Source organism: Mytilus californianus, unplaced genomic scaffold, assembly GCF_021869535.1.
Source record: "Mytilus californianus isolate M0D057914Y unplaced genomic scaffold, xbMytCali1.0.p SCAF_1, whole genome shotgun sequence".
NCBI classification, from domain to species: domain Eukaryota; kingdom Metazoa; phylum Mollusca; class Bivalvia; order Mytilida; family Mytilidae; genus Mytilus; species Mytilus californianus.
Genome location: NW_026262581.1, coordinates 126,070,915 through 126,098,404, shown reverse-complemented (window position 1 = coordinate 126,098,404; position 27,490 = coordinate 126,070,915). Strand labels below are relative to the sequence as shown.

Sequence of the window (27,490 nt, the reverse complement as noted above, 5' to 3'; positions counted from 1 at the left end):
GAAGACGCAAAGATGGGTTAATGCAAGAGAAATAGACTATCTATAATATTGCATGGAAGGGATAACAATTTGATATAAAATATGTTTTTCATTAAACACTTTGACACTTAACGTCAATAAAAAGATTTTCTCTCTTCCTAAAAAAACAAATTTTATATTTTCTTTATTTTAAAATATTGTGTTTTTTTTCTCATTTGGTCATGGTCTTGATAGGCTTTTTTCAACATGATTTTGATGCATGCTGGTTTGAGACTTTTGTCGACGCAGTTTTACGACTGTGAGTTAGGTTAGATGAATATTTTATAATTCTGTGAGTTAGGTAAGATGAATATTTTATAATTATAGAGACCACAGGAGCCTAAATCCTGGAAGCCTATCATTTTAGAGACCAATGAATTATCACCAGCATGTCCGCAGTATTCTATGGACTATATACAGTTTCATAAACCAGAGTTTGTTAAAACTGCCGAAGACTGTCTATATCTGAATATCTATGTGCCAAGAGTATGTAATTTGTTCATTTTTGTAAAACATTTTCAAGATTTATTTCTAATGACCTATATAAATCAAACAGGAATTCTAATGGAAGTTAATGGAGATAACACTCTTTATGGCTATGTACCTAGGTCATCTTTCTTAAAAGAAGCTGAACTGTAGCTATATCTCACTTATGATACCCCCCCCCCCCCCCCGTTATGTATTCGGTAAACAGGGAGTTGATGAGTATTGAATATGAAAACGCATCACATAGTATAGCATGCTCACCTGAGGCTTAATTCCAAACTTCCTAAAGCTTTGATTTGTAGGTCCTGTGAAAAATGCCAGAAAAATGCCAAACATGGCCATTAAGTGTACCAATATATACGTTATTTTTAAATATGAAGCTTATGAGCGATGAAGCTTTATACAGTGTAGTATGGTCACATGCATGAAGCTTCATATCAAATTTCAAGAAGCTCTGATGTGTATATCCTGAAACAAATGCGATCACAATTATATGGGACCGACGGACTGATGAAAACACGGATGGAAAGAATGGACTGCCGTATACCTGTATACTCCCCTCCTTTCGGAGCGGGGGTATGAATAGACTAATTTATATAAAATAAGATGAGAAGTATTCTCTCGTATGTTTTTATAAATTCAAATCTAAATACAGTTTCAAATTCTAAATTTATTTGGAAATACAATATAGAAATAACAAGAGGTGGTTTAATTGCCAATTAAACAACAATCCACCAGACACCAAAAGGACGTTGATGTAAGCAACTAAATGTGAACGTACGGCTCGTCCTGAACATGTATTAAATATGGCCTTCAACAATGAGCAAACCACATACAGTGTAGTAACTATATAGGACCCGGCATGACAAAATGTAAAACAATTCAAACAAGAAAACCTACGTCCGGTTATATGCTTAAACAATAAACGAAAAACAAATAGGACAGACAGCAACAAAAGAAAACCACTGATTACAGGCTTCTCTTACTTTGGACATTATGAATGTGGCGGGGTTAACATGCTTGCTCAGCCCTCTCCTAACCTTTGACGGGACAACAGTGTAACAAAACAGCACAAGATTAATCTGTAAAAATCAGTTGTAAATCTGCATTAAGTGTTTTCGGAACATATTGTTTATTTTTACACGATTGTTCCACAGGTAGATACAGCGTTACTGCCAGTCCTTTTATTTATTCATGGCGGTTCCAACGTAGTAGGTATGGGCGCCATGCTTGACGGTGATATATTAGCAGCACATGAAGAAATAATTGTCATAACTTTGAACTACAGACTTGGCGTTCTTGGTAAGTTCTTTCTGCAACGTTTAACCTCCCTGATTTACTGTTATAGTTCAAATTCAGACAGTTTATGTTTTGGTGTTTAAGAAGAAAACCAAAACGTTTTTAGCATCGAAGTATGAAAAACATTGTCACACATCGGTCTAAATGTGATACTCTGACATTGTAAAATTGGTCATTTAAAGTGTTTACATTATAGTATAATTTGTTTATTGACATTTGTCTGGACTATCGAAAAATATGGTTATGAAATAGTTTTCTATATCAAATTACTACGTTACAACTATAATAGATGATGCAATTTTAGTTAATATTACTCACCATTATTTAACAAATTTCATTTATAAAATTATTCAAATTGCATATAATAGAGATATTAGTAGTAAATATAATACAACGAACACTTAGGTCCATATTGTCATTTTTTTACATCGGTTTATTTATCTTAAGTTCATTGTAACTTGACCCATTAAGTCTAAGGTCTTCCGATTTAGGATTTCTATGAAGAATATTGCAATAAAGTCTTAACTTCGAACGTAAATTAAGGTGACAGTTTTGTTCACGCATCGTTGTCAATATAATGGAATTTGATGCGACTGTCATACAAGTGAGAGGTTTAGCTAGCTATAAAACCAGGTTCAATCCACCATTTTTTCGATAAGAAAATGCCTGTACCAAGTCAGGAATATGACAGTTGTTATCCATTCGTTTGATGTGTTTGAGCTTTTGATTTTGCCATTTGATTAGGGACTTTCCTCTTGAATTTTCCTCGGAGTTCAGTATTTTTGTGATTTTACTTTTTACCAATGTTCAGATCTCGTAAATCGAAAAATTTGGAAGAGACAGATCAAATTACAAACATACACCAAGGGAATAGCATGAACTCCAAAAGGAGTGAGACCGGGTGTGTCGACAGGCCTGACGGTAAGCTTCTCCTTCTATGCATAAATCGCCCTTTATGTGAATTCACACTCGGTCAATATGTCAGAATCGGGAAAAGACACAATCGGTAAAATAATAGATCAGATGACTCTACTGGTATTTAAAGATCTAATACCCCGAAAGCGACATATGTCGCTAGTGAGAAACCGACACATCTTATCGGTCAACAAATTAGTAATGGTGACCGTAAAACTAATGTAGTGCCGATTTTTTACTAACTCTGTTGTAACAGTTTATGTATAAGGAACACATCCCTTTCAATGAATTCCGTATAGTGTGATCATGGAAGAACGTAACGCATTAATTGAGATATGTAAACGCCATACGATGGAGCAGAAGGTATGTTACTGTTGAGAAATGGGAAGAAAAAGTAAAATCACAAAAAAACCGAACTCCAAGGGAAATTCAAAAGGGAAAGTCCTTTATAAAATGGCAAAAGCTCAAACACATCAAACAAATGGAAAACAACTGTCATATTCCTGACTTGGTACATGCATTTCCTTATGTAGAACATGGTGAATTAAACCTGGTTTTACAGCTAGCTAAACCGCTAACTTGTATGACAGTCGCATAAATATGACAATTGGAAAGTCATCACAATTGTCATGGATTCTAGTTTTAAATCATCCATATGTGATAAAATGTGTAATATGCTTTTTTTTTTGTCTTTGAGAAAATTCTGTGCGAATTCTGATTCATATGAGTACAAAAACAAGTCGGCCAGTAGTGGTACACAATTTGTAGCCATTGAAATACCAACTGTCTGCTCATTAATCTTTTAAACTCAACAAATATGTTGTCGATCAAAAAGTTCAGCATTTTGCTGATATCAGCTTCGGTGTATTTGTTTATAGAATCAGTGTGAAATCAGAAATATAATCAATATTTTAAGGTTCTGTCATATTGTTATTTTAAGATATAGATATGTCAACAAGAAGAAACTTTTATTATAGAATGTTATAGTTATCGTCCTAAAAGAGAGGCGAAAGATACCAAAGGGACATTCAAACTCATAAGTTGAAAATAAACTGATAACGCCATAGCTAAAAAAGAAAAAGAAAAAGACCAACAGAAAAACAATAGTACACAAAACACAACATAGAAAACTAAAGACTGTGCAACACAAACCCCACCAAAAACTAGCGGTGATCTCAGGTGCTCCGGAATGGTAAGCAGATCTTGCTCAACACGTGGCACCCGTCGTGATGCTCATGTTAGTACAAACCCGGTAATAAGTCTAATTCGGTAAGGCACATTTGGGGAAAAGGGGACGGGATTGTAGTTACGACATTTGGAACATATCCGCTATCATCTGTGAAGCGGATATTCCATAACGGTCAACCAACTCGTGATGGCGTCCGTAAAATTTACGAAGGGGTGATTTCAACTTCACCATTTGGAACTCTTGGTTTAATAGCTTCCTTGTGAGCAGCAACCCTCTATCAAGGAAATCATGATAGGAAATACAAGCCCTGGAATATCGTATCATCTTGGAGATATAGGTTACTCCGTATGATGTTGCTACATAGAAATGGAAAGTTCACAATTGGGAAGCTGAAATCATCTCTTTTGTCGTAAAGTTTTGTTTTCAACCGACTCTTATTGTTGATTTTTAGATGTAAGTCAAGATATGAGGCAGACTTAACTGTATCTGTTGTATTCTTTATCTCAAGTTCGATGGGATAGATGCGTTTAACATAGTCACGAAATTTCAATTATTTTGTGAGAGAACATCATTAATATGTTTAATGTCAATAAAAATATGAAAGCGACATTTTGCTGGTAAATTCAGTTTTCAATTCCGATTTTATCAAAAGAAAATGAGTTTCGATGTTTCGATTTTTTTCGAATTTATTTTACCTGTTGAGGTATTGTTCGTTTTTTAATCAATAATTAAGAAATTAGTTTAGAATAAGGTAAGATTGCGCAATTCAGATATCGTTTCTATCCATATGGTCAGTTGGATACGAAAGGTCAATTTATACGGACGCCGTGCATGTAATGCGATATTTAATTTGTTTTTAACATGGGTCAATTGTTTATTGAATTTTATTTGACTTAATCGAATTATAGTATAACCTACATTTGTTCTTGACTATTGAAATTGAGCTAATCCCTATGAACTTTAACACTGTGTCTAAACTACCCCGGCAAAAAATGTTTGGACTCGATGGTATCTAATATCCGGCACGGTGACGGAACATCAATAGACAGAGAAAAGGTAGTTTTCTGTTTATTTATTTGTTATTGTTATGATATCGAAGAATATATATACATATATAACTGTTTTCTATTGTGAGATGTAATATTTTATACAACCGTTCTAGATTAACAGAGAAATAAGTAAAAATGCACGTCAAAATGACGAATTGAGTAACCCTTGCCTCGAATTTGTTTAATTTCTCCTTAAATTGTTCACATGGTACGGAAAGAAAGGTACTGAAAGAAAGATATGGACATGGAGATTGCAAAACTAGTCACTTTGAGCACCTCAATACTTGTATTTCTGCGTATGGAACGAAAGAAATGGGTCATGTCAAAATAAAAGCACCCGGTTTTGTCAATGTGTACAACCCGGTTTTGTCCAAGATTTCACAAGGCAGAACCCGGTTTTGTCAAAGAAAAAAAAATGCATAATCGCATAACATAATTGAACTTCAGCAATTAAAAGGAGTTTGGTGGCTGGTTGGAAGACGATTTCTTACAGAGGACAACCTGTTATTTATTTGAATCTGTAAACACTTGAATTCCTACTTTATTGGAACAAAAATAATTATAATTTTGCTTTGCATTCAAAAAAAAAAAAAAAATACTCTAACTGCGAAATAGATAGAAATGAAGGTTAAACCGCAAATTGAGTTTTAAGCTTTCTATACGTTTTTTTTATATGAATTATATATGTAAATTTTAGTGTTTAAACTTAAAACTAGAGTTTATGGTCTTAAAAATTGAAGGACGCACATTTGATATGTGATTTTCTTGCACAACAGGATGGTTATCTTTATAAGTTATCCAATCTACCTAGGGGTGCAATATTTCCTATTATCGTTTAAAATAAATCTTCTTAAGGCTAAATGTTCATTTTAAGCATGATAATCAAACAAATGTATATATGCTTGCAGAATCGCCATAGAAAATGAATGTTTATGGTGAGAAAAGGATTACAATAATCATGCATTAAAAATCAAATCTATCTATCCCAAATTGTAACTATAATACTAAGTATAAATTAGTATTATAATAGTCTCTCAGGCCATCGAGAAAATGCAATAATGATTAGTTTATTAATAGTTGTATAAATAAACGGTTCTGTTATCTCTCCATTGTGTTATGATTATCGTACATTGACGTTGGTCAATATATTATTGACAATATATAGGGACGGATTCAGGTTTTTTTTCAAAGTGGGCGTAATTCAAACAGCTTACATACCGCAGAGCGTAGTGAAGCGAACAATGTTTTAGACGAATTATGCTAAAAAAATCGTAAAAAAAAAAGATTTATTTTTTGGGGCCATCAAAGGTGGGGTGGGGTCGTGTGACCTATACGCCGCCTGGATTCGCCACTGATGTTATAAAACTAAATATACCAACTTAAAATTTTATAAGAAATAAGAAAGCAGGGACACCCGCGAAATTGGATGTATGTGAGTAGGATTGTCATGTTTATTCTAAAAATTCACATTGATATTTTGGATTTGTCGGAATGCGAGACCAAGGGATGCAAATTCGTGGCGGCTTGAACTATTTGTATGGAGCTTCATATGTCAGAAGTTAGAAGGCCTGACTGCAACATACCTCGCACACATATCTTTTATGTAACGATGTTTCTATCTGTCATATGTCCATTGCCCTTGACCTCATTTTCATGGTTCAGCGATTTCCTAACAAAATGAACAGATGATAATGGTTGATATCTGTGATCGTGTTCAAGTCCGTATCTTTAATAGGTCAACTATATTTGCTCGTATGGCGCACATGACTATTTAAGTAACCTTGAACTTATTTTCTTAATTAATTGGTAAATGTTAAGTTTTTTTTTTTGGTTGGTTTTAATGATTGTAATGTGTTCATGTCCGTCTGGCAGGTTTCATCAGACCTTGACTTTTTTATGGTTCCATGAACAATGTTAATTTTATGAGATACTTTTATTAAATTATTTATCTTACAGACCTTCAAAATAATTTCGATAACGATCATTCCAGCAGTCGCGACATGTCAGTGCGTACAGTCACTCCTGTATAAATAATACGTAGTATTTATTTTTGTTAAAAAAAAACTTGACGCAATTGAAATTGTTTTTCCATGTCTGATTAGTTTATTTCGTTCGTGTAAGTCTTAATTATGAAATGTTAGACTTTTTTTTTAATTCAAGAACGGTGAAATCTTGTTTGGAATTCTTGGTTGGTTTTAGCTCACCTGAACCCAAGGGAAAAGTGAGCTTTTTTCATCACTTGGCCCCCGTCGTCCATCGTCTTCCGTTATTTTTTTACATAATCTTCTCCTCTGAAATTACTGGGCTACAATACATTTAACAAACCTTATCCACAATCTTATGTCGGTTTTAAAAGGTCTAACGAACTTATGTTTAACTGTTTTTCATCATTATTGGGGTATCTTGTTTAAATTTTTTTTTTAAATAGAATATAGGGGGATGCAAGTTTTGTCTATTATTTGAAAACAGCTATAGAAAGAGAAAATTTAACAGGGGCTGATATGTTCATAATGTTGAGCTCTACCTTTTGTCCATTCACATCAAAACTCTCACACGAATTCTTATAGAAGTTAATGTCCTTGAATGACAAATTTCTCCTTTTTTCCATTTCTGTCTACTATCTTGAAATATATAAAAGTTATATAGCAAAAATGATCAGCAAGACAATATATACGAATAAGTCAACTTGGTCGATATCCTTGTAAGAATTATTGACCTTTGATTACGATTTTTACCATTTCTTTGCGTTTTTACCAATTATCTAACAAAAATCTTCTCCTCTTTAACAATTTAATTAAATTTGGCCACAAGCTTTATTGAGGTATCTGGTTTGAAAACCCACATGATCAGCCATTTGTTAATTTATTTTTTTGTTTCAGGGTACCATTGTTAACGTTGTTTTTCATAAAATACACAAAACCGGGTTCTATACATAGACAAAACCGGGTCATTGTGTAGTAAACAACATTGACAAAACCGGGTGCTTCCATTTTGACATGACCTATTTCTTTCGTTCCATACGCAGAAATACAAGTATTGAGGTGCTCAAAGTGACTAGTTTTGCAATCTCCATGTCAATATCTTTCTTTCCGTACCTTTCTTTCTGTACCATGTGAACAATTTAAGGAGAAATTAAACAAATTCGAGGTAAGGTTCACGCAATTCGTCATTTTGACTTGCATTTTTACTTATTTCGCTGTTAATCTAGAACGGTTGTAGAAAATATTACATCTCACAATAGAAAATAGTTATATATGTATATATATTCTTCGATATCATAAAAATAACAAATAAATAAACAGAAAACTACATTTTCTCTGTCTATTGATGTTCCGTCACCGTGCCGGATATTAGATACCATCGAGTCCAAACATTTTTTGCCGGGGTAGATTAGACACAGTGTTTAAGTACAACAGATAAACCGTAAACAAATTTTATAATCAAAGTACGGAAGTACTGAACACCGGACGACCGTAAGTTCTTGTGGATGGTCACAAGCACTTGTCTCAGACAAAAAATCACATCTCTATACCTGAAAGTGAGGTTAAGGTACATAGATTTTTTGTTTTTCTGAGACAAGTTCGTGCGTGGATCATTAATAAATGACAGGGAATTCAACCTCACCGTAATAACTATTATATGGTGGTGATACAAATCAGTATACTCTGGTTTGATGTTATATATTATATCAATATTTGTATATAACAGTTACATGTATATATGATTTTCATCCATTTGTATATCATTCTATTCTACTATTCTAATAATAGTGCAGTGCAAGTGCATGGTGGACACTCTTCTGTAATAATTTGATTTTTCTAATAGATTGGATTTGAGTAGGCATTCATATTTTCCCGCAAAACGTTCTTTAGATATTTTTCCGCATGCGTTAACACAATTTTCGGTATTCTTGATTTGTTATAGATATATATATTTCTCACGACAAAACATTTTCATATCATTTATCTATGTTCCTAAAAATTATTTTCATGAATATTTATTGATGAAATTGATATATAACAAGCGATAAGGAATGTTATTTTGCGTTCGGTTATCAGTCAAAAACAAAAGTCACGTGGGTAGAAATGTCTGCGGCAACAATACACCGGAATGCCCTCACGGTCATCCGATGTAAAAATTACCCGATACCGAAATTGATTAAAACTTGTTGCATATTATGGACGTTTCTAAAATTAATTTCTCATCAGTGGAACTATAGACACTAGATATTGGATCCCCTATTAAATCAAACGGTGAGAAGATTTAAACACAAAATATGACAATTCATCTGTAGAATTACTTTAGAAATAAACAAAATTTACATTGATATTTATTTTTCTGAAATCCCGCAACATGAATTTGTTTAAAAAAATCTGTTCATTTCGAATCAGAATATCGTTATCAGGAGATGTATTTTAAACAAACATATACTAAACAATGGTGGTTAGATCTACCCTATCTGTTTTTGCTAACTCGATTGCATAAGATATTTTGTACCAATTGCAATATGAACAGGATTTTACGCTGCCCCTGAAAATGGAATAAAAGGCAACAACGCTCTAATGGATCAAATGTTGGCTATGCAATGGGTTCAAAGAAACATTAAGTTTTTCAATGGAGATCCGTCAAAAGTTACAATATATGGACACAGTGCTGGTGCTGGGAATGCAGGACTTCACATGTTATCCGATTTAACGAAAGGTATTATAATAAAGCTAGAAAGATATAATTGTATGAAAAATGAAGAATAAATAAGATTCTGAGGTGTGTTATAAAACGTTACTATAACGATAGGTTCTAGTCTCCATCTTGCTCGATAATAAAACGTTACTTTAACGATAGGTTCTAGTCCCCATCGCACTCGATAAACAAACGTTACTTTAACGATAGGTTCTAGTCCCCATCGCACTCGATAAACAAACGTTATTTTAACGATAGGTTCTAGTCTCCATCAAAACTCGATAAAAAAACGTTACTTTAACGATAGGTTCTAGTCTCCATCGCACTCGATAATAAAACGTTACTTTAACGATAGGTTCTAGTCCCCATCGCACTCGATAAACAATCGTTACTTTAACGATAGGTTCTAGTCTCCATCTCACTCGATAATAAAACGTACGATAGGTTCTAGTCTCCATCAAAACTCGATAAAAAAACGTACGATAGGTTCTAGTCTCCATCAAAACTCGATAAAAAACGTATCCTGTATATGTTAGAGTAGGTACTGGACTTTTGCATGGTTGGTGAAACTATCTTGGGGGACGCCATAATATTTGTATATCATTAGAACGGAAATGTTCACAGCAGTAGTATATTTTAGTCGTCTTTTACGTACATTCAATTAATTTATGGTTCCATTTTATAAGATTTCAATTAATGATGAAATATATATATATATTTGATACTTATTGTGTTTTGAACTTCATTGAGATCTAAAGTATCATCGACAGTAGCCGGCTTTTCAAATATTTTGCTTTTTATCTGAATATGGTATAAATGTAAACTATACTTTGATTACAATACATATATATTAAGATTAACATTTCATTTCCTTGCCTTCTTGAACATATTTACTTCTGACACTTGTCGCTAACTTTCCCAATTTATTTATATTTACGAATTTGACTGATCTAGAGGCAGCAAGAGAGCTTAACAGAAATGATCAACTGGAACTTTTTTTTAATTTTGAACGACAGCAGATCAATTTTGCTTACTTTCTTTTATTTTGGACATTAGCAACTGGTGAGGCAACTTGGTTATAAAAATACAAATGGTTTCACAAATACAAGAATTTAATCCAGATCGCGGAAGGGAAATTTGTGTCCATCTTTATACAATAATTTGGAAACTTTCCTAACAAACTAGGGAATAATTACAAACTTGTACCGGTACCACTTCAATACTAATATTAAGGATCCTAATACTACAAACAAATAACGATATAATATCATAATGACAGTCGGAAAGAAAAACAGTCGAAGATTCCGCTATTGCTACATGCATCTTCTTAAGACAATAAGTAACGAGCGATCTCACAATATAGAACTGTATATAATACGGTATCGAAAAATAGTAACATTTATACTTCCGGAGAAAACGGAAAGTGAATATTCTGTAGAGAGATGAATAAGGTGCAAGTTGATATCGCAAAATATATTGAAATGAGTTGACTTTGTGCTCAGACCTCTCCATTGCCTATCTGAGACATATGTAGTTAAATCAAAAACACACAATAAAAATATGCACAGTCAAACTACAATCAACGTGACCACTAACTTCAGCAAAGAAATGAAAGACGTATCACAATTTGAAATGCTAAATCAAAGTGAGCTCGCTACAACACGAAGCTTGCATAGGAAATTTACATATTTATCCAATTCACAGGTTTATTCAGAAATGCAATTATTCACAGTGGTTCAGCTATCGCGAACTGGATGTTATCTAGCTGTATAAAAACAAGTAGAATGTCAGTTATCCCGAACAATTGTCAACCAGGTACCAGTCAGATAACTGAAGACCAACAAGAGGATATTAAAGATCTTTTAAATGGGGATTCTATAGACAAATACCTACCAAGATTGGGCAGACAGGTAATAACTGCTGGTAATCTATTTTTCTACAGTTACTTCATATGTTATATACTGTGTGCTACGGCCAGAAATCTGCTTTGAATTGTATTAAAAAAAAAGACAAAAATCAATTATAAATTCAACAAGATTTATAATACAATTTTACAAGAAATATTATACAAATTGAAATGTCAACTCTACTGTTAAAATATCTGAATGTTCGATCCTAGTCTTTTCTTTATCCGGAATTCTCCTCCTAACTGTTGTGAAATCCAAACGGAATATTATGTTCAATAAGTTCACAAACTAGTATATATGATGTTGTAGAATTTACCAATAAACAACTCCAGAGATCCTTTAAGAATACATGTATATTTCTGTCTCTGATAAGTCTAATTTCGGTGTCTGTATATATAGTTGTCACGGAAACTTCTAGAACACTGTAGAAAGGAAACTTCTAGAACATTGTAGAAGTTTAAATTACGCATCGTAGATTATATTCTAGAATTATTATGCAAGTCAAATAGAAAGTTCTAATCATTCCATCAGTAACTACGATTGTTCCAGTGATTTCTAAACTACACAATAACATTATTATCATAATAATTACAATCTCATAACAATTGCTTATCTTACAAGAGACAATGTTCACAAAGGGCACCTTGCATGATGCCCATCGCGTATGTATAAACTCTAATTATTTAAAATCGTCATTGTTGTACACTATCAGAAGCAAGTAACTTTTATCTTGTATAAAAAAAAAGGAAACACATTGTGTCGTAGTAAAGTATAATACAAAATGTTGACAAAATAATTGTTGCATAAACAATTATGTAGATAAACAATATAGTGTATATTTTAGGAAATGCTACAGTCGATTTTTAATATATTTTTGTGTAGGCTGTTGTAGTTGATGGCGAATTTATCACAGGGAGTCCAGAAAAAAAGTTCACCTGTGGAAAATTTCACGCTGGTTCAGTTTTGCTTATAATGGCGCGAGACGAAGGGTATCCTTTAGATATGTCCAGTATGTATGCTAGAATATGCAAAGATGCTTAATTTCATAATTTCGTATATCTTTGTAACACTCTTAGAATGTCTTGGTTTAAACATAATATAGGCAAACGCCAACTGTAATGACATAGTAGTGATAATATAAAGGGATGTATTAATGCTTAGAAAACCTATAGAAAAATGGTTACATAAAAAAGTGCAGCATTACCTTAATACTACAATCATTCAATAGATCTATTAATTAGAGACGAGAAGAAGTTTGTTGTAGTTAATGGATATATATATATAATATATATTTATTTTTTAAATAATGAATCAAAGAACATTACGAAATACCCATTCGAAGCATTTAAAGGAACTTAATCAAGAAATAAAAATAGAGAGAAAAAGATAACATTAAACTATAAAATTATGACAAACACAGCTGTTCTGGTAGTGTAAATAGGTCCTGCTTCACATATAACACCCAAATAGATACACTCATGGTTAAGAAGGGTATAAGTCATGTGCGAAAAGACACGAAGGACGACATTGTGCCTACATTAGACAAGAAACACGAAAAAAATTGCAAAACACTTATCATATTGTTTTTAGGAGATATATAAAATAACAGAATCATCAACTGTGTCAATACAGTTTTAACCAGTTAATTAAATAAATAGCTATATTTTGCTGAAAACTAAATACAAAAAGGCGTGTTTTGATATTGATAATTTATGCTTCTCTTTATATCCATAAATGGTATATAAAAATTATAATTGTAGCGTATGATGAAACAAAGAAATGGTTGGATATAAAATATATTATTCAATACGTTGCACTAACTTTGTTTCCAGACAGACCTGGATTTCAAGGTATTAATTCAGGACACACTACACTAATATAAGGCAAACAAGTTTTTAAGCAAATTTACAAATGTCGCACAATAAATACTTGATAGACACCGGAATAATTTATCTTATTGCATATTATTGTTTACGTATATGAAAATAATATATTTATATGCATATACAGAAATACTAAACGGAAATGTCACGAACAATAATATGCATTTAATCAAGCATATATAAACCGTCAATATGGCCCGAGAACACAGTTATTTCCTAGTGCATTTCTTTAAGACAAAAAACGCAAATTAAAAAAAATTGCACCTGCTCTATCCAAAAATATTTTTACAGTGTAGTGCACTACTTTCGGGACAAATTATATCAAAATTATAGAAAACTTTATCGGCTCTAACTCAAAATATGGACAATTTTGTGTTAAAGGGGTCTGTAATTTAGTTTGATAGCTTCAGACATACTAACTTTTGACCATTTCAAACTGGACCAAATCACTACTTTACCTAAAAATTTATGCCCCAAATTCTTTTTACATGTAATTGCATCCCCCTATTTACTATTTTTTGCATAAATATAAAGAAATAAATTTGAAAGGTATATGAAAAAAATATGCAAGTTATACACTGTCCACAATAGGGACTCTATTTGTACGACAACGAAAATCAAAGGACGGTAACTGTTTAATATTTCAAAACCGCCGGGGTATATATTTTGTAAGCTTCCGTTATATTGACAATTTAAACGTTTATATAGATAAGAAGATGTGGTATGAGTGCCAATGAGACAACTATCCATCCAAGTCACAATGTGTAAAGAGTAAACAATTATAGGTCAAAGTACGGCCTTCAACACGGAGCCTTGGCTCACACCCAACAGCAAGCTATAAAGGGTCCCAAAATGACTAGTGTAAAACAATAAAAGATATTTGTGAAAAATACCAGTCAAAGTATTTTTAGAACTTAAAATACCATAATTCCTCTTTCCAAAAAGTACTTCATAAAATACACTGATATGTTTTATTCGGAAGCACGAACTTTTTACAGTATTATTCTCATTTACTAGTACTTGGTCGATACCGCTGCTGGTGGACTGTTAGTAACTGATGGTATAATCAGATCAGTAGTCAGTGCTTCGGTACTGGTATGATTTATAACAACTTTTTTCTTCAGTTGATAAATTCAGAAATTTATAAGGAAATAAGGTTTCAATTTCCTCAGGAAAATGTAACTAAAGATGTTTTCGGCTTTTCATTATATGTCCCTTTTGGCATATAGCTCTCAACATATTCAAGTATGTGAGAGTTCTTAATTTTTGTAAAAGTGCTTCTAAGCCACGAAATCCGTTATTGCGTTATATGCAGAGATTTAAAGCGTTAACCTTCCAAACATGAACAAATGTAAAGTTATTTTAGATATCTATTTGTTTGACGTATATATAATATAATTCCAGAATATTCTTCTTTTGGGAGAATTTTGCTTTCAAAAAATACATTCCAAAACCATTTGTGAATAAATTGGAAGACATTACTTCTTTAGTATAAGGTTCCAAATGCGAAATCAAACTGAGAAAGAATCTAAACTATATCTCTATCAGATTGAGCCATGCGCTTTCCTAAAGAAAAAAATCCCCTAAAACTGCTGCTATCTTTAGAATTACAAATGTTATACTATATTTGTACACCGACCGTACGAGACCCTCATGGGTAATAAAGGCCATTTAACACCCCCCTTGTAGTATATTTGTATTTGTGAATTAATTAGGTTAGACAAAGTCAGATTCATAATAAATGCACATAGCAGAGGTCGATATTGAGGTGTAAAGATGCTCGATAAGTTTGTCAAATCGTGAGCGCTTTGTCTTTTGGTCCTTCTGATTTATTTGTTAACTATTTACTGTATAATGTTTTGCATTCTAAGAGGCTTTTTTAAACCATTCATACCTCATAACAATAGTAATATAAACCATTGATACCTCATAATAATAGTATTATAAACCATTGATACCTCATAACAATAGTAATATAAACCATTGATACCTCTCATAACAATAGTAATATAAACCATTAATACCTCTCATAACAAAACTAATAAAAACCATTTATACCTCAAAACAATAGTAATATAAACCATTGATACCTCATAACAGTAGTAATATAAACCATTTATACCTCTCATAACAATACTAATAAAAACCATTGATACCTCATAACAATAGTAATATAAACCATTGATACCTCTCATAACAATACTAATAAAAACCATGTTTACCTCATAACAATAGTAATATAAACCATTAATACCTCTCATAACAAAACTAATAAAAACCATTTATACCTCAAAACAATAGTAATATAAACCATTGATACCTCATAACAATAGTAATATAAACCATTTATACCTCTCATAACAATACTAATAAAAACCATTGATACCTCATAACAATAGTAATATAAACCATTGATACCTCTCATAACAATACTAATAAAAACCATGTTTACCTCATAACAATAGTAATATAAACCATTGCTACCTCATAACAATAGTAATATAAACCATTGATACCTCATAACATTAGTAATATAAAGGATAGGGAAAGAAGACTGTTCAGGTTTTAAAAATGAATTGACTTCTTTTTGATTACAGAAAACAGTACTTGATAGTTTAATTGGCTTGTTCAATGTTTTGTTAGTTCTCAATACAAACTAAAAGTTGAATGGTATGTAAAGGTCAAAAATAGAAATCATACAAAGTATATCATCACCAGTTATGGTTAACACTTCATTTTTTAGACAGCATTAAACAAGAACTGGAGAAGTGGAAGAAATTAAACATTTCAAGTTACCCTCAAGTGAGTGACCACAAACATATAATAATTTTATTTTATATATTTATCATGTATTTTAAAATCAATACTTGTCATATTGAAAACTATATGAATATTTTATCTAGAAATATCAACGGAGATGTCTTTAAAATGTACGCTACCGGCGTATAATATTTTTCATTGTGTTTTTGTGTTGTTTCTTTCGATATTAATATTTTATCATGAATATTCCTTGTTTGTTTTATTTTCAATGTTATCTTTTGGACGAATTAGTATACAAGTTTTATTTCCAAAGTTTCGAAACTTCTATGAAAAAATTGTTAAAAAATATACTGACCTTAGATGTGATATGTTCTGCTGACTTTATATGTGATTTGTTTATGTTGTATATTATACATTTATTTCCCGTGCCTGAGGGAGATATGAAGGTTTGTTCACCCAATAAAATTCATATTTCTCGAGGGCCCAGCCCGAGGGAAATATGACTTTTTGAGGGTGAAGAAATCTTCATATCTCCCTAAGCCAAGGGAAATGAATGTTTTATTCCACTGCCTATAATTTGTTTACTACTAAGTACCTGAACATAAAACATTAATTTACATACATTTTCTTAACCACTTGTTTCATAACTAACACGACATAATTTAAAACATGGATAAACAGTACTGATCAAAAGATAATTATCTATTATTTAAGTTTTGATTTTACGTCTGAAATAATTTTGAACACTATAGTGACTTTACTATCGCAATTTAAAAACGTTCAAAACGTTACTTACAGTAAACGCGCGTAACGTCGAACGAGCAAGTCCCGACGTTCAGAGTGGAATATGATACTAAAGATACGATACAACATGTCGTATCGTAATTATTTATCGTAAATATACGACATGCATAAGACATGTCGTAATTTGTATTCTCCAACATTGTCGTAGTACTGTTGCAAGTTTCTCGCAGTTGCTAATGTCGTAAATCTACAGAACAATCATTTTACGTAACAGAGGAGGATTTTGTTCAGCAAGTGCCCGATATGAATTCCAATTTGAATGTAAATGCAAACGCTTCCAATATATATCATATTAAATGCACTCGGACTATCTGCCCTGGATTTTCAGACGAATCAGACAACCTGTTGTTGGGTTGCTGCCCCTGAATTGGTAATTTTAAGGAAATTTTGCAGTTTTTATACGACTGCAAAATGTTTTTTGCGTTCGTGTAATGTTATCATGTCGTCGTCGTCGGCGGCGACGGCGGCGGCGGCGGTGTTGGCGTCGTTGTCGTCCGAAGACACATTTGGTTTCCGAACAATAACTTGAGTTTAACTGAATGGATCATTATTAAATTTCACCAGAAGGTTCAATACTACAAAAGGAAGGTTGGGATTGATTTTGGGGGTAATTGCCCTATACGTGCAGGAATTAGGGGCAAAAAAGGGGTAAAATACAAACATTTATCTAGTTTCCAGACAATAACTTGTGTTTAAGTGTATGGATCTCTCTGAAATTGTACTACAAGGTTCCATACCACAAAGGGATGGCTGGGATTGAGTTTGGGGATAATAAATCTAAGGGAGGGGGGTCAAAAAGTTTGGGGGGAATCATACTTTTTTTCTTCAAGATTTTTCAAAATTTCAAATTTTTTCAAAAAATATTTTTTAGGGGATTTTTTTTCATATTTGTTTTGTTTTTTCTCCCTAAATATTTTCCAATTTTACATTGATTATTTCTGATTTATAAAAGCAACAAATTCTGATATGGCAGGAGATACACACCAAACAGGGTGTGTAAATTATTATATATAAAAGATTAACTAAGTATTGTGCAACAGCACAGTATTGCGCAATAGCAAGTAATCTTCAATTGCACAGTATTGCGCAATAGCAAGATATCTTCAATAGCACAGTATTGCACAATAGCACAGTATTGCGCAATAACACAGTATTGCACAATAGCACAGTATTGCGGAACAGCACAGTATTCCGCAATAGCAAGAAATCTTCGATTGCACAGTACTGCGCATTAGCACAGCATTGCGCAATAACACAGTAGTGCGCAATAGAAAGAAATCTTCAATTGCACAGTATTGCGCAATAGCAAGAAATTCTCCAATTGCACAGTATAATATTGCACAAAAGCACAGTGCTGAGCAATAGCAAGAAATCTTCAATTGAAAATGAATACAAATCTTTTAACCAATTTCAATGGGATTAATTTAAAAGTCTTTAATTTTTGGGGGTTCTAACCTTGTATTTATTAATTATTGCGGCTCTAAGATATGCTGAATCTTATTGTTCATTTATATTTGTTATTTTGGGCCCTGTTTTCAAATTAGTCCATATTAAGGTTTGAAGTGTCCAAAATTAAACTTTGTTTGATTTCAACTAAAATTAAGTTATTGGTGTTTTTTGTACGCTGAATCTAACCATGTTGTTAGATTTTGGATATCAGACCATACTAGGTAAATTAAATGTCCCATTTCAAATTTTAAAGATATTTGACCACATTCATTTTGTGTCAAAAACCTATATTATGTCAAAAATTTGATCACAATCCAAATTCAGACAGTATCAAGCTTGGATATTGTGTCCAAACTTGCCCCAACTGTTCAGGGTTCCACCTGCGGTCGTATCAGGCTGCGCTCGGCAAAGCATTTTATTGGCTATTATCTTAAATATTATCATAGATAGAGATAAACTGTAAACAGCAATAATGTTCAGCAAAGTACGATCTACAAATAAGTCAATAATGACCAAAATTGTCAATTAACCCCTTAAGGAGTAATTGCCCTTTATAGTCCATTTTTAACAATTTTTCGTAAATTTTTGTAATCTTTTACAAAAATCTTCTCCACTTAATCTACTGGGCCAAATAGAATTAAACTTAGCCACAATTTTCAATAGTGTATCTAATGACTTGATTAAAGAATGTATCCAATGACCCTGTCATCCAACCAACATGGTCGCCATGGCTAAAAATAGAACATAGGGGTTTACTATAGAAGTCTATGGGAAAATTGCAAAAAAACAATTTCAAATGGTCACAACGTGAAAACTAATTTAAATAATGATAATGGGTCTCCAGTAACTATTGTAAGACTACAATGGGATGACCTGCTTTAGATTTAACTACTGGGCCAAATTAAACCAAACTTGACCTCAATCATTATTAGGGTATCTAATACTATTTATTTTGATTTTAACCTTATTTTTCATGATTTCCAAAACCACAGTAGATACAGGTGAGCAACACAGGCTCTTGAGAGCCTCTAGTTTATTATTATCTTGCCTTACCAATGAAATATTTAACTCTGAATGTATTTACCATATGAGGAACAAATAAGAATACAGTTATACCCATCTTATGATTCTATGGTTATAGTATTTGAATTAGATAAAAAAAAAATAAACATTCTGATTTTATCCTGTTGCCAGTACTCTTTATATTTATATTTGTTGCACTAATAATTATTTCATGATAACTTATTATTTTTCCATTATTTTACTTATCTGTTATCAATAAGAATCAATCTTCCAGTTTTGCAACTGTATGGGCTCATTTATACGACAAAACAAAGTAGTCGGATAATTATTCCCCCGTTTTTATAGTCACACTTACTTAGTGCCCATTTGTAACTCTCAGAGTCTCTAACATATAATGCCATTGTACACCCTTTATATTGTTTTTAGTCCGAATTATTTCTGTGGTTTCAAAACATGGAGCTTGCCATTGTTTATTCGGATACCTTTCTGTATCCGGAACTCATCTCAATTTGTTTATGTACGAGAATTATTCAAGACGGAAAAATATATCGTTTCGGGATATCTCTCAGTTGGGAATACTCAGCTCCCCATTAAATCTACTTGGATGTTTAAGAATGTTTCATACCGATATTTGCTTATGTCAAGTTGTTCTCTGTTTAAGGTGTACTTCCACAATAGAGACATACTCATAATTACAATTTTATGCCTTGGAAGTCTGCATCTATAAATAGGAAATCATCGACCTTTCATAGGGATAAGAGCTATGCAAATATACTCTTGTTCGTCTAATGAATCGTTCGTTTTCTCTTCTATTAGCGGTGCCTCCATTTTTACGATCACAATTGCGAGTTACGACAGGCTTCGAGCAGTCGTAAGTGTATTACAATATTTACAACACATCGCATCGTAAGTTTCTTTCGTGAATACAAATTACAACCTACGATATCGTAAAGCTTACCTTGATTTTGTGAATACGGGGCCAGAGGGGAATATGTTCAGTGTCACGTGGAATGGTCTCAACCAATCAAACATTGATTTAGCTATCAAATTTTACATACAGTGGAATAATTTTTCATACTGTCACATTTTGTAGTCAGGTTATTTTGCATGTGTTAACGTTAGTTATTTTTTGATAGTTCTTGTTATTGTGCGAGAATGTTTGCCCTCTTTGTATTCAGTTTCTAATAGTTACTATACGGGGTTTTCTTCGTCATGGCAAAACAAATATATTTTTATTGTGTTTGTATAGGTTTTCGTTTATTGTGCAATTAAACCCCAATTTTCCATTTGTACTGTTAAATACTGTTTATTACTGATTTGTTTTAAGTACTAATTTTCCTTTGAGTTAAATTTACTGAAAAGTATAAGTACACGGTCATGTTAGATCCATGGAATATACATATGTTGGAGTAGGCGATTCCATCTGTATGAACATTAGGTACTTGAACAATTTTTGCCAACGGAATATATGAATACACAGTTTGGGCAGTATAACTGGCACCTTTAATGGAAATATATGTATAGTAGACTACCATGCTCATACAGAAGTCCTGACAACAACTAAAGACGGACTGTTTCCGTTTAACCTATAGGGGATTTATTTATACAGAAGGAATATCTGACGGGTTTTAAGTGCGCTAAAACTGCATTGCCGACCTTAATTGTTTTACTCTTGAGACTCAATTGGCCGAATTGTCCGACAATATTTCAAAATATCGAACTATAAACACACAGGTTAAACACAAATTTCCCCTAATATCGTATATCTGAGATGTGGAGTAACCAAATGTGAGCTGTTACTTAGAAATCAGGTGTGGTATGACCCCAAATCAACTACAGTGTCGAGGTATCCTCGAAAAAGTCAGTTGATTTTAAATTATTGAAAAAAAATAAAATAACATAATAATACGTGTTGAATTTATTTATCCGGTGGAAGAGATCAAGGTTTATCATAAGCTTAAAAATCAGCTACCACATCAAAATAAACTATTCCTCTTAAACGTTTGATAATGATATGATTTCCAATGTTTTGTTTGGAACACAAAGAAAAAATACAAAGAGATATGCAAATGGCGCATCAGATTAATAATATTTTATCCAGTTTACATAAGAATTTTTAATGCTCTTATAATTTCAGGCTATACAAATGTTGGCAGACATCGATATGTTTGTGCCAATGGTCAAGCTTGCAGACATAATTTCTCAATGGATGAATACAGTTTATACTCTGAGTTTTGAATATATTTCACAGAATATAACTGGACCTGACTGGATAGGTAATGAAGGTCTTTTTCGGCTTTTCAAACAACATTCAAATGTAGTATATCTTCATTACACAGACGAAAGCATTAGATTATCTAGAGACAACAATTATCTCGATGTAATTATTTTAATTTAACCGTTTTCGTTTCATAATAGTGAATAACACTTTATTTCGTTTAATGGTGACACCAGTCGAACAACTATAATAGCTAACTATGTTACAAAGTATATTCATTTTATGTTTCCACAGGAGTCCAGCATGGGTGGGACTTATTTTATGTTTTTGGAATTCCAACAGTTGGCCATCCAATGTTTTCCTATACGTCACGTGATGCCAACGTTTCCAAAACGACCATGAACATTATTGGTGAATTTGTTAAAAGAGGGTAGGTAAACGTAAAATTAGTTCAACATATCAAAACTTTACAGCGAAGTATAATACATACTCGAGTATAAGAAAATAATGTGATAGAGGTAATATTTTTACACCCATACCGTTTGATATTATCGTTTATTGTCATCATTTAATAGTATGTGCATCTTTCTAGTTGTTAACCTTGTTTTTCATCTCTGCTCGTGAATTAGTGAGATGATTTTGTTTCGCGAAAGTACTTAACCGCCAAATAAAAAATAGTTTTTTTTGTATTTGTTCGTTTTCTTTGTGTGTTTCGTCCTCCTTAATGTACAAGATTATTTCAAAGGACCATCATGATATTGATGTCGGTTTTTATTAATTTATAAAACCTCACAGTACGTTTTGAGTTTATTAGCTGCATTTTATAATCGTTGTCTTGTGTCGTCACAAAAACCTTTGTGCGAAAAATGCATGATACTGCACCATTATCTGAAATAACCTTCAGAATAATAAAAAAAAAAAGGAGATGCGGAATGATTGCCAATGAGACAACTATCCACCAAAGACCAAGTGCAATGGAAGTAAGCAACTATAGGTCTTCGTACATTCAACAATGAACAAAACTCAAACCATGTAGCTTGTTATTAATATATATATATATATAAGCAACTGCTTTTTAGTTACACAATTTTTCTTTATTGTACTACATATAAAAGAGATGCTGATTAGAGTAATAATATCTGTTAGAGAAAGGCCGTTGGTAATATCAAATTTTACCAAAGACTATGTTTATGACAAAATAGTGACACCTCAAATTTCATATCTCCCTAATTCACAATTCACTTATCATTAAAATCAACAAAAAACATGAAATGCTGAAGACATTTAATAGTTTTTGCAATTTCAATTGCCAAATTATGGCTTATCCTGTCACTGAAAATGTATTGTTATCTTATCATGTATGTTCATAAATATATCGAAAATTGAAATCCTTTTAATTATTTTAGACACTGGAAATCGGATAATATGGAGTTAGAAATCTACAATCCTGACACGAAATCGTACAATAAACTGGATTATGTCAATGGTCAAACAGTTGTTACACAAGAAGTCAATTATAAACAACCAAGAACAGATTTTTGGTACAAATATTTATTTCCGTTCAACTTTACATGTTGAAGGCAAATTGACAATGTAATATAGGAAAAAGGGATGGCAAGAAAAAGAATAGAAGGATAAACTTCAACTCTACTAATTTAATTACTCATTATCCGTTGTAGGTACTGACGTTGCTTATCGTCTTTATTACCTGTTATAGTGTTCTTTTATTTGTCTTTGTAAAGTATTAACCTGCACTGTTTAGTCCATTTTTGGTAATATCCTTTTGGCGTGGCTCGGTACTTATGCATCCCGCCATTGTGTTGTTGTGCTGTGGTCATTTTTTGTATTCTTGTCTTTCGTTTTTGCTTATGTGCTTTGTCTATATGCCATTTTGTTTTTCTTTGTTAACATATTTGTTTGTTTGTATAGTGATTAAGATTATAACACAGTGTTGACTGTTGTACCCCTATTTTTGACAATTTTACCTATTGTGTCTGCTTGTTTTGCTCACACATTGTTGTCAGTATACAAGTGAGAGGGTTAGCTAGCTATAAAACCAGGTTTAATCCACCATTTTCTACATAAAGAAATGCCTGTACCAATTCAGGAATATGACAGTTGTTTTCAATTCGTTTGATGTGTTTGAGGTTTTGATTTTGCCATTTGATAAGGGACTTTGCGATTTGAATTTTCCTTGGAGTTCGGTTTATTTGTTATTTTACTTTGTACCAATGTCTGTATTCAGACATGTAGCAATGCAGCTAAGAACAAACGAAGAAGCTTTATGCTGAAATTAAGCAAGTTGTAACTGTTTTATTATTTCGTTTGATCAATCTGATATTAAATTTAGCTGTGCTTAATTAATGAATAAAATACTACCATGCAATAACGTAAAACATGTGCATGTTTATAATATGTTTCCTTCTTGATGTTGTTGGACAAATAAATATTCAAATATAATTTTCTACTGTGTCGTTGAGTATTAAGTAGCCAAAAAAAGTAATTAGCAGGCATGTTATTTTACTCTATTGCGTTTATTTCAAACGGAAAGAGTACACTTCCGAAAAAGATCTTTACACGAGCACTGTATGAACATCTTGCATAGGCAATTGACTAACCAGGGTACGAGATATAACATGTTAAATAGAAGAGAACAAATTGATATAACAAAAAATTTGACAATACAGAAAATCATAAAGGTGGGGGGTTAGGAGTTCCATGATCAAAACAACTTAACTGTGGAAACGTAGCTTTTGGTTCTATGTAAAAATTTGCAGACCGTTTCCACATTACCAAAACAATCCTAGGAACTATACGGATCCTTAGTTACAAGAAATTAATCAAAATACTATTTTTTTAAATAAATGTGTATTTGCAGCTTTAATTTCAGACGATCAAGTTAAAAATAAAACAATCCGATATATGATAGTGTCCATTCACCATCAGAAAATAAAACAATCCGATATATGATAGTGTCCATTCACCATCAGAAAATAAAACAATCCGATATATGATAGTGTCCATTCACCATCAGAAAATAAAACAATCCGATATATGATAGTGTCCATTCACCATCAGAAAATAAAACAATCCGATATATGATAGTGTCCATTCACCATCAGAAAATAAAACAATCTGATATATGATAGTGTCCATTCACCATCAGAAAATAGAACAATCCGATATATGATAGTGTCCATTCACCATCAGAAAATAAAACAATCCGATATATGATAGTGTCCATTCACCATCAGAAAATAAAACAATCCGATATATGATAGTGTCCATTCACCATCAGAAAATAAAACAATCTGATATATGATAGTGTCCATTCACCATCAGAAAATAGAACAATCCGATATATGATAGTGTCCATTCACCATCAGAAAATAAAACAATCCGATATATGATAGTGTCCATTCACCATCAGAAAATAAAACAATCCGATATATGATAGTGTCCATTTACCATCAGAAAATAAAACAATCCGATATATGATAGTGTCCATTCACCATCAGAAAATAAAACAATCCGATATATGATAGTGTCCATTCACCATCAGAAAATATATTTGATACCCATTCCACTCTTCTTGTGAAATGAAGTGAAAATACAAGGTAGTAACGTTGATCACCAATCAAAACCTCTCTGAAAATCGGTATGTATTTCCGGTGTAAATTCAACTTGAAGAAACGAAATGATTAGGAACGGGTTGTTATTCACCTGTACGAAGGCTAATTTCATTTACAATAAATTCTCATTTAAGACCGTTATTGCATTAACATATTTTCTTATTTTCTGCACCCGAGTCACATAATTTAATTAGTCCATCTATATTGGACAACTATGATGGTCTAATTAATGTATTTGGTTTTCGTATGCCAGGAAAATGACTGTGTGTATTTAGGTGATAACGATAGATACATTATGAAATCCTTTAATGTCATACTTAGTTGATTGAAACGCATCTTTGTTGCATATCTTTTATCATTGAAAATTCCAAATATCATTTGACGAAATCTTAGTTAAAAAACAGATCTCACTCAATCAACATAGAAAATATTTGCAGGGAACTCTTGGTAGCAAAGTACAGTATTCGACAACAATAAGTAAACTGTCAGGTATATCTTGAATGAAAAATAACATTAGGCAGATCATTTTAATTACTTGTGCAGAACTGATATACAATTTGATGAATCAATTAACTGGTAATATGAATAAGTGATCGACCGATGATATGAAAACCAATGGCAAAATTCAACTGATAAAACTTATGATGGATAGATTAAACGATTGTTTAATGCATCAACAAACCATCAAAATGAATCGAAGTAAGACAACCACATATGTATGTTGCGTTATTAAAATGGTAAAGTATATGTAATCTTAACCTTTCCTTCAAAATATCACCTTAAGTTATTAGTGGAAAAAAAAAAACGAAACAACTGAGTGCAACAAAAAGGAGACTTCTCGAAATTTATTCCAAATTCTAATTACTTTTCACTGCAAAATTTCACCCCTTAATTTTACAACAATAAACTAGAGGCTATAAAGAGCCTGTGTCGCTCACCTTGGTCTATGTGCATATTAAACAAAGGACACAGATGGATTCATGAAAAAATTGTGTTTTGGTGATGGTGATGTGTTTGTAGATCTTACTTTACTGAACATTCTTGCTGCTTACAATTATCTCTATCTATAATGAACTTGGCCTAGTAGTTACAGTGAAAAATACTTTGTAAAAATTTACAAAAATTTACAAAATTTATGAAAATTGTAAAAAATTGACTAAAAAGGGCAATAACACCTTAAGGGGTCAATTGACAATTTTGGTCATGTTGACTTATTTGTAGATCTTACTTTGCTGTACATTATTGCTGTTTACAGTTTATCTCTATCTATAATAATGTTCAAGATAATAACCAAAAGCTGCAAAATTTTCTTAAAATTACCAATTCAGGGGCAGTAACCCAACAACGTGTTGTCTGATTGGTCTGATAATTTCAGGGCAGATAGATCTTGACCTAATGAACAATTTTATCCTGTCAGATTTGCTCTAAATGCTTTGGTTTCAGAGATATGAGCCAAAAACTGCATTTTACCCTATGTACTATTTTTTAGCCATGTCGGCCATCTTGGTTCGCGGGCGGGGTCATCGGACACATTTTTAATGATGATTGTGGACAAGTTTGGTTAAATTTGTCTTAGTAGTTTCAGAGGAGAAGATTTTTGTAAAAGATTACAAAAATTTACGAAAAATGGTTAAAAATTGACTATGAAGGGCAATAACTCCTTAAGGGGTCAACTGACCAATTTGGTCAAGTTAACTTATTTGTAGAACTTACTTTGCTGAACATTATTGCTGTTTACAGTTTATCTCTATCTATAATAATATTCTAGATAATAACCAAAAACGGCAAAATTTCCTTAAAATTACCAATTCAGGGGCAGCAACCCAACAACGGGTTGTCAGATTCATCTGATAATTTCAGGGCAGATAGATATTGACCTGATAAACAATTGAGCCATGGCGAACATCTTGGTTGGTTGGCCGGGTCACCGGACTAATTTTTTAAACTAGATACCCCAATGACGATTGTGGCCAAGTTTGGTCAAATTTGGCCCAGTAGTTTCAGAGGAGAAGGTTTTTGTAAAAGTTTACGGACGACGGACGCAGGACGCAGGAAGGCGGACGACGGACGGCGGACGCCAAGTGATGAGAAAAGCTCACTTGGCCTTTTGGGGCAGGTGAGCTAAAAATGAGGGACAAGAAAATAAAAATGGCATATCTTCTCATTGCTTATCTGTCT

General features: G+C 32.4%; 1 protein-coding gene and 1 long non-coding RNA gene across 2 annotated transcripts; both read left to right on the top strand.

The window, feature by feature from the left end:
- Nucleotides 1–1,667: 1,667 nt before the first annotated feature.
- LOC127738965 (cholinesterase 1-like) lies at nt 1,668–16,906 on the top strand. Its single transcript, XM_052250467.1, has 7 exons — nt 1,668–1,806; nt 9,472–9,657; nt 11,341–11,546; nt 12,426–12,552; nt 13,304–13,393; nt 16,170–16,228; nt 16,901–16,906. Exons 1-7 carry the CDS (start codon nt 1,722–1,724, stop codon nt 16,904–16,906), a joined length of 759 nt encoding a protein of 252 aa, XP_052106427.1. The 5' UTR covers nt 1,668–1,721.
- A 4,699-nt stretch (nt 16,907–21,605) lies between these two features.
- LOC127714464 (uncharacterized) lies at nt 21,606–24,147 on the top strand. The gene is made up of 3 exons (XR_007987743.1): nt 21,606–21,738; nt 21,975–22,110; nt 23,087–24,147. It is a non-coding gene; the product is annotated as an uncharacterized LOC127714464 (long non-coding RNA).
- Nucleotides 24,148–27,490: the final 3,343 nt, after the last annotated feature.

Coding starts and splice junctions, on each gene's coding strand:
- LOC127738965 (XM_052250467.1), top strand. CDS start 1,722: ATGGGCGCCATGCTTGACGGTGATATATTAGCAGCACATGAAGAAATA. Junction 1,807..9,471: donor CTACAGACTTGGCGTTCTTG/GTAAGTTCTTTC, acceptor CAATATGAACAG/GATTTTACGCTGCCCCTGAA. Junction 9,658..11,340: donor GTTATCCGATTTAACGAAAG/GTATTATAATAA, acceptor TCCAATTCACAG/GTTTATTCAGAAATGCAATT.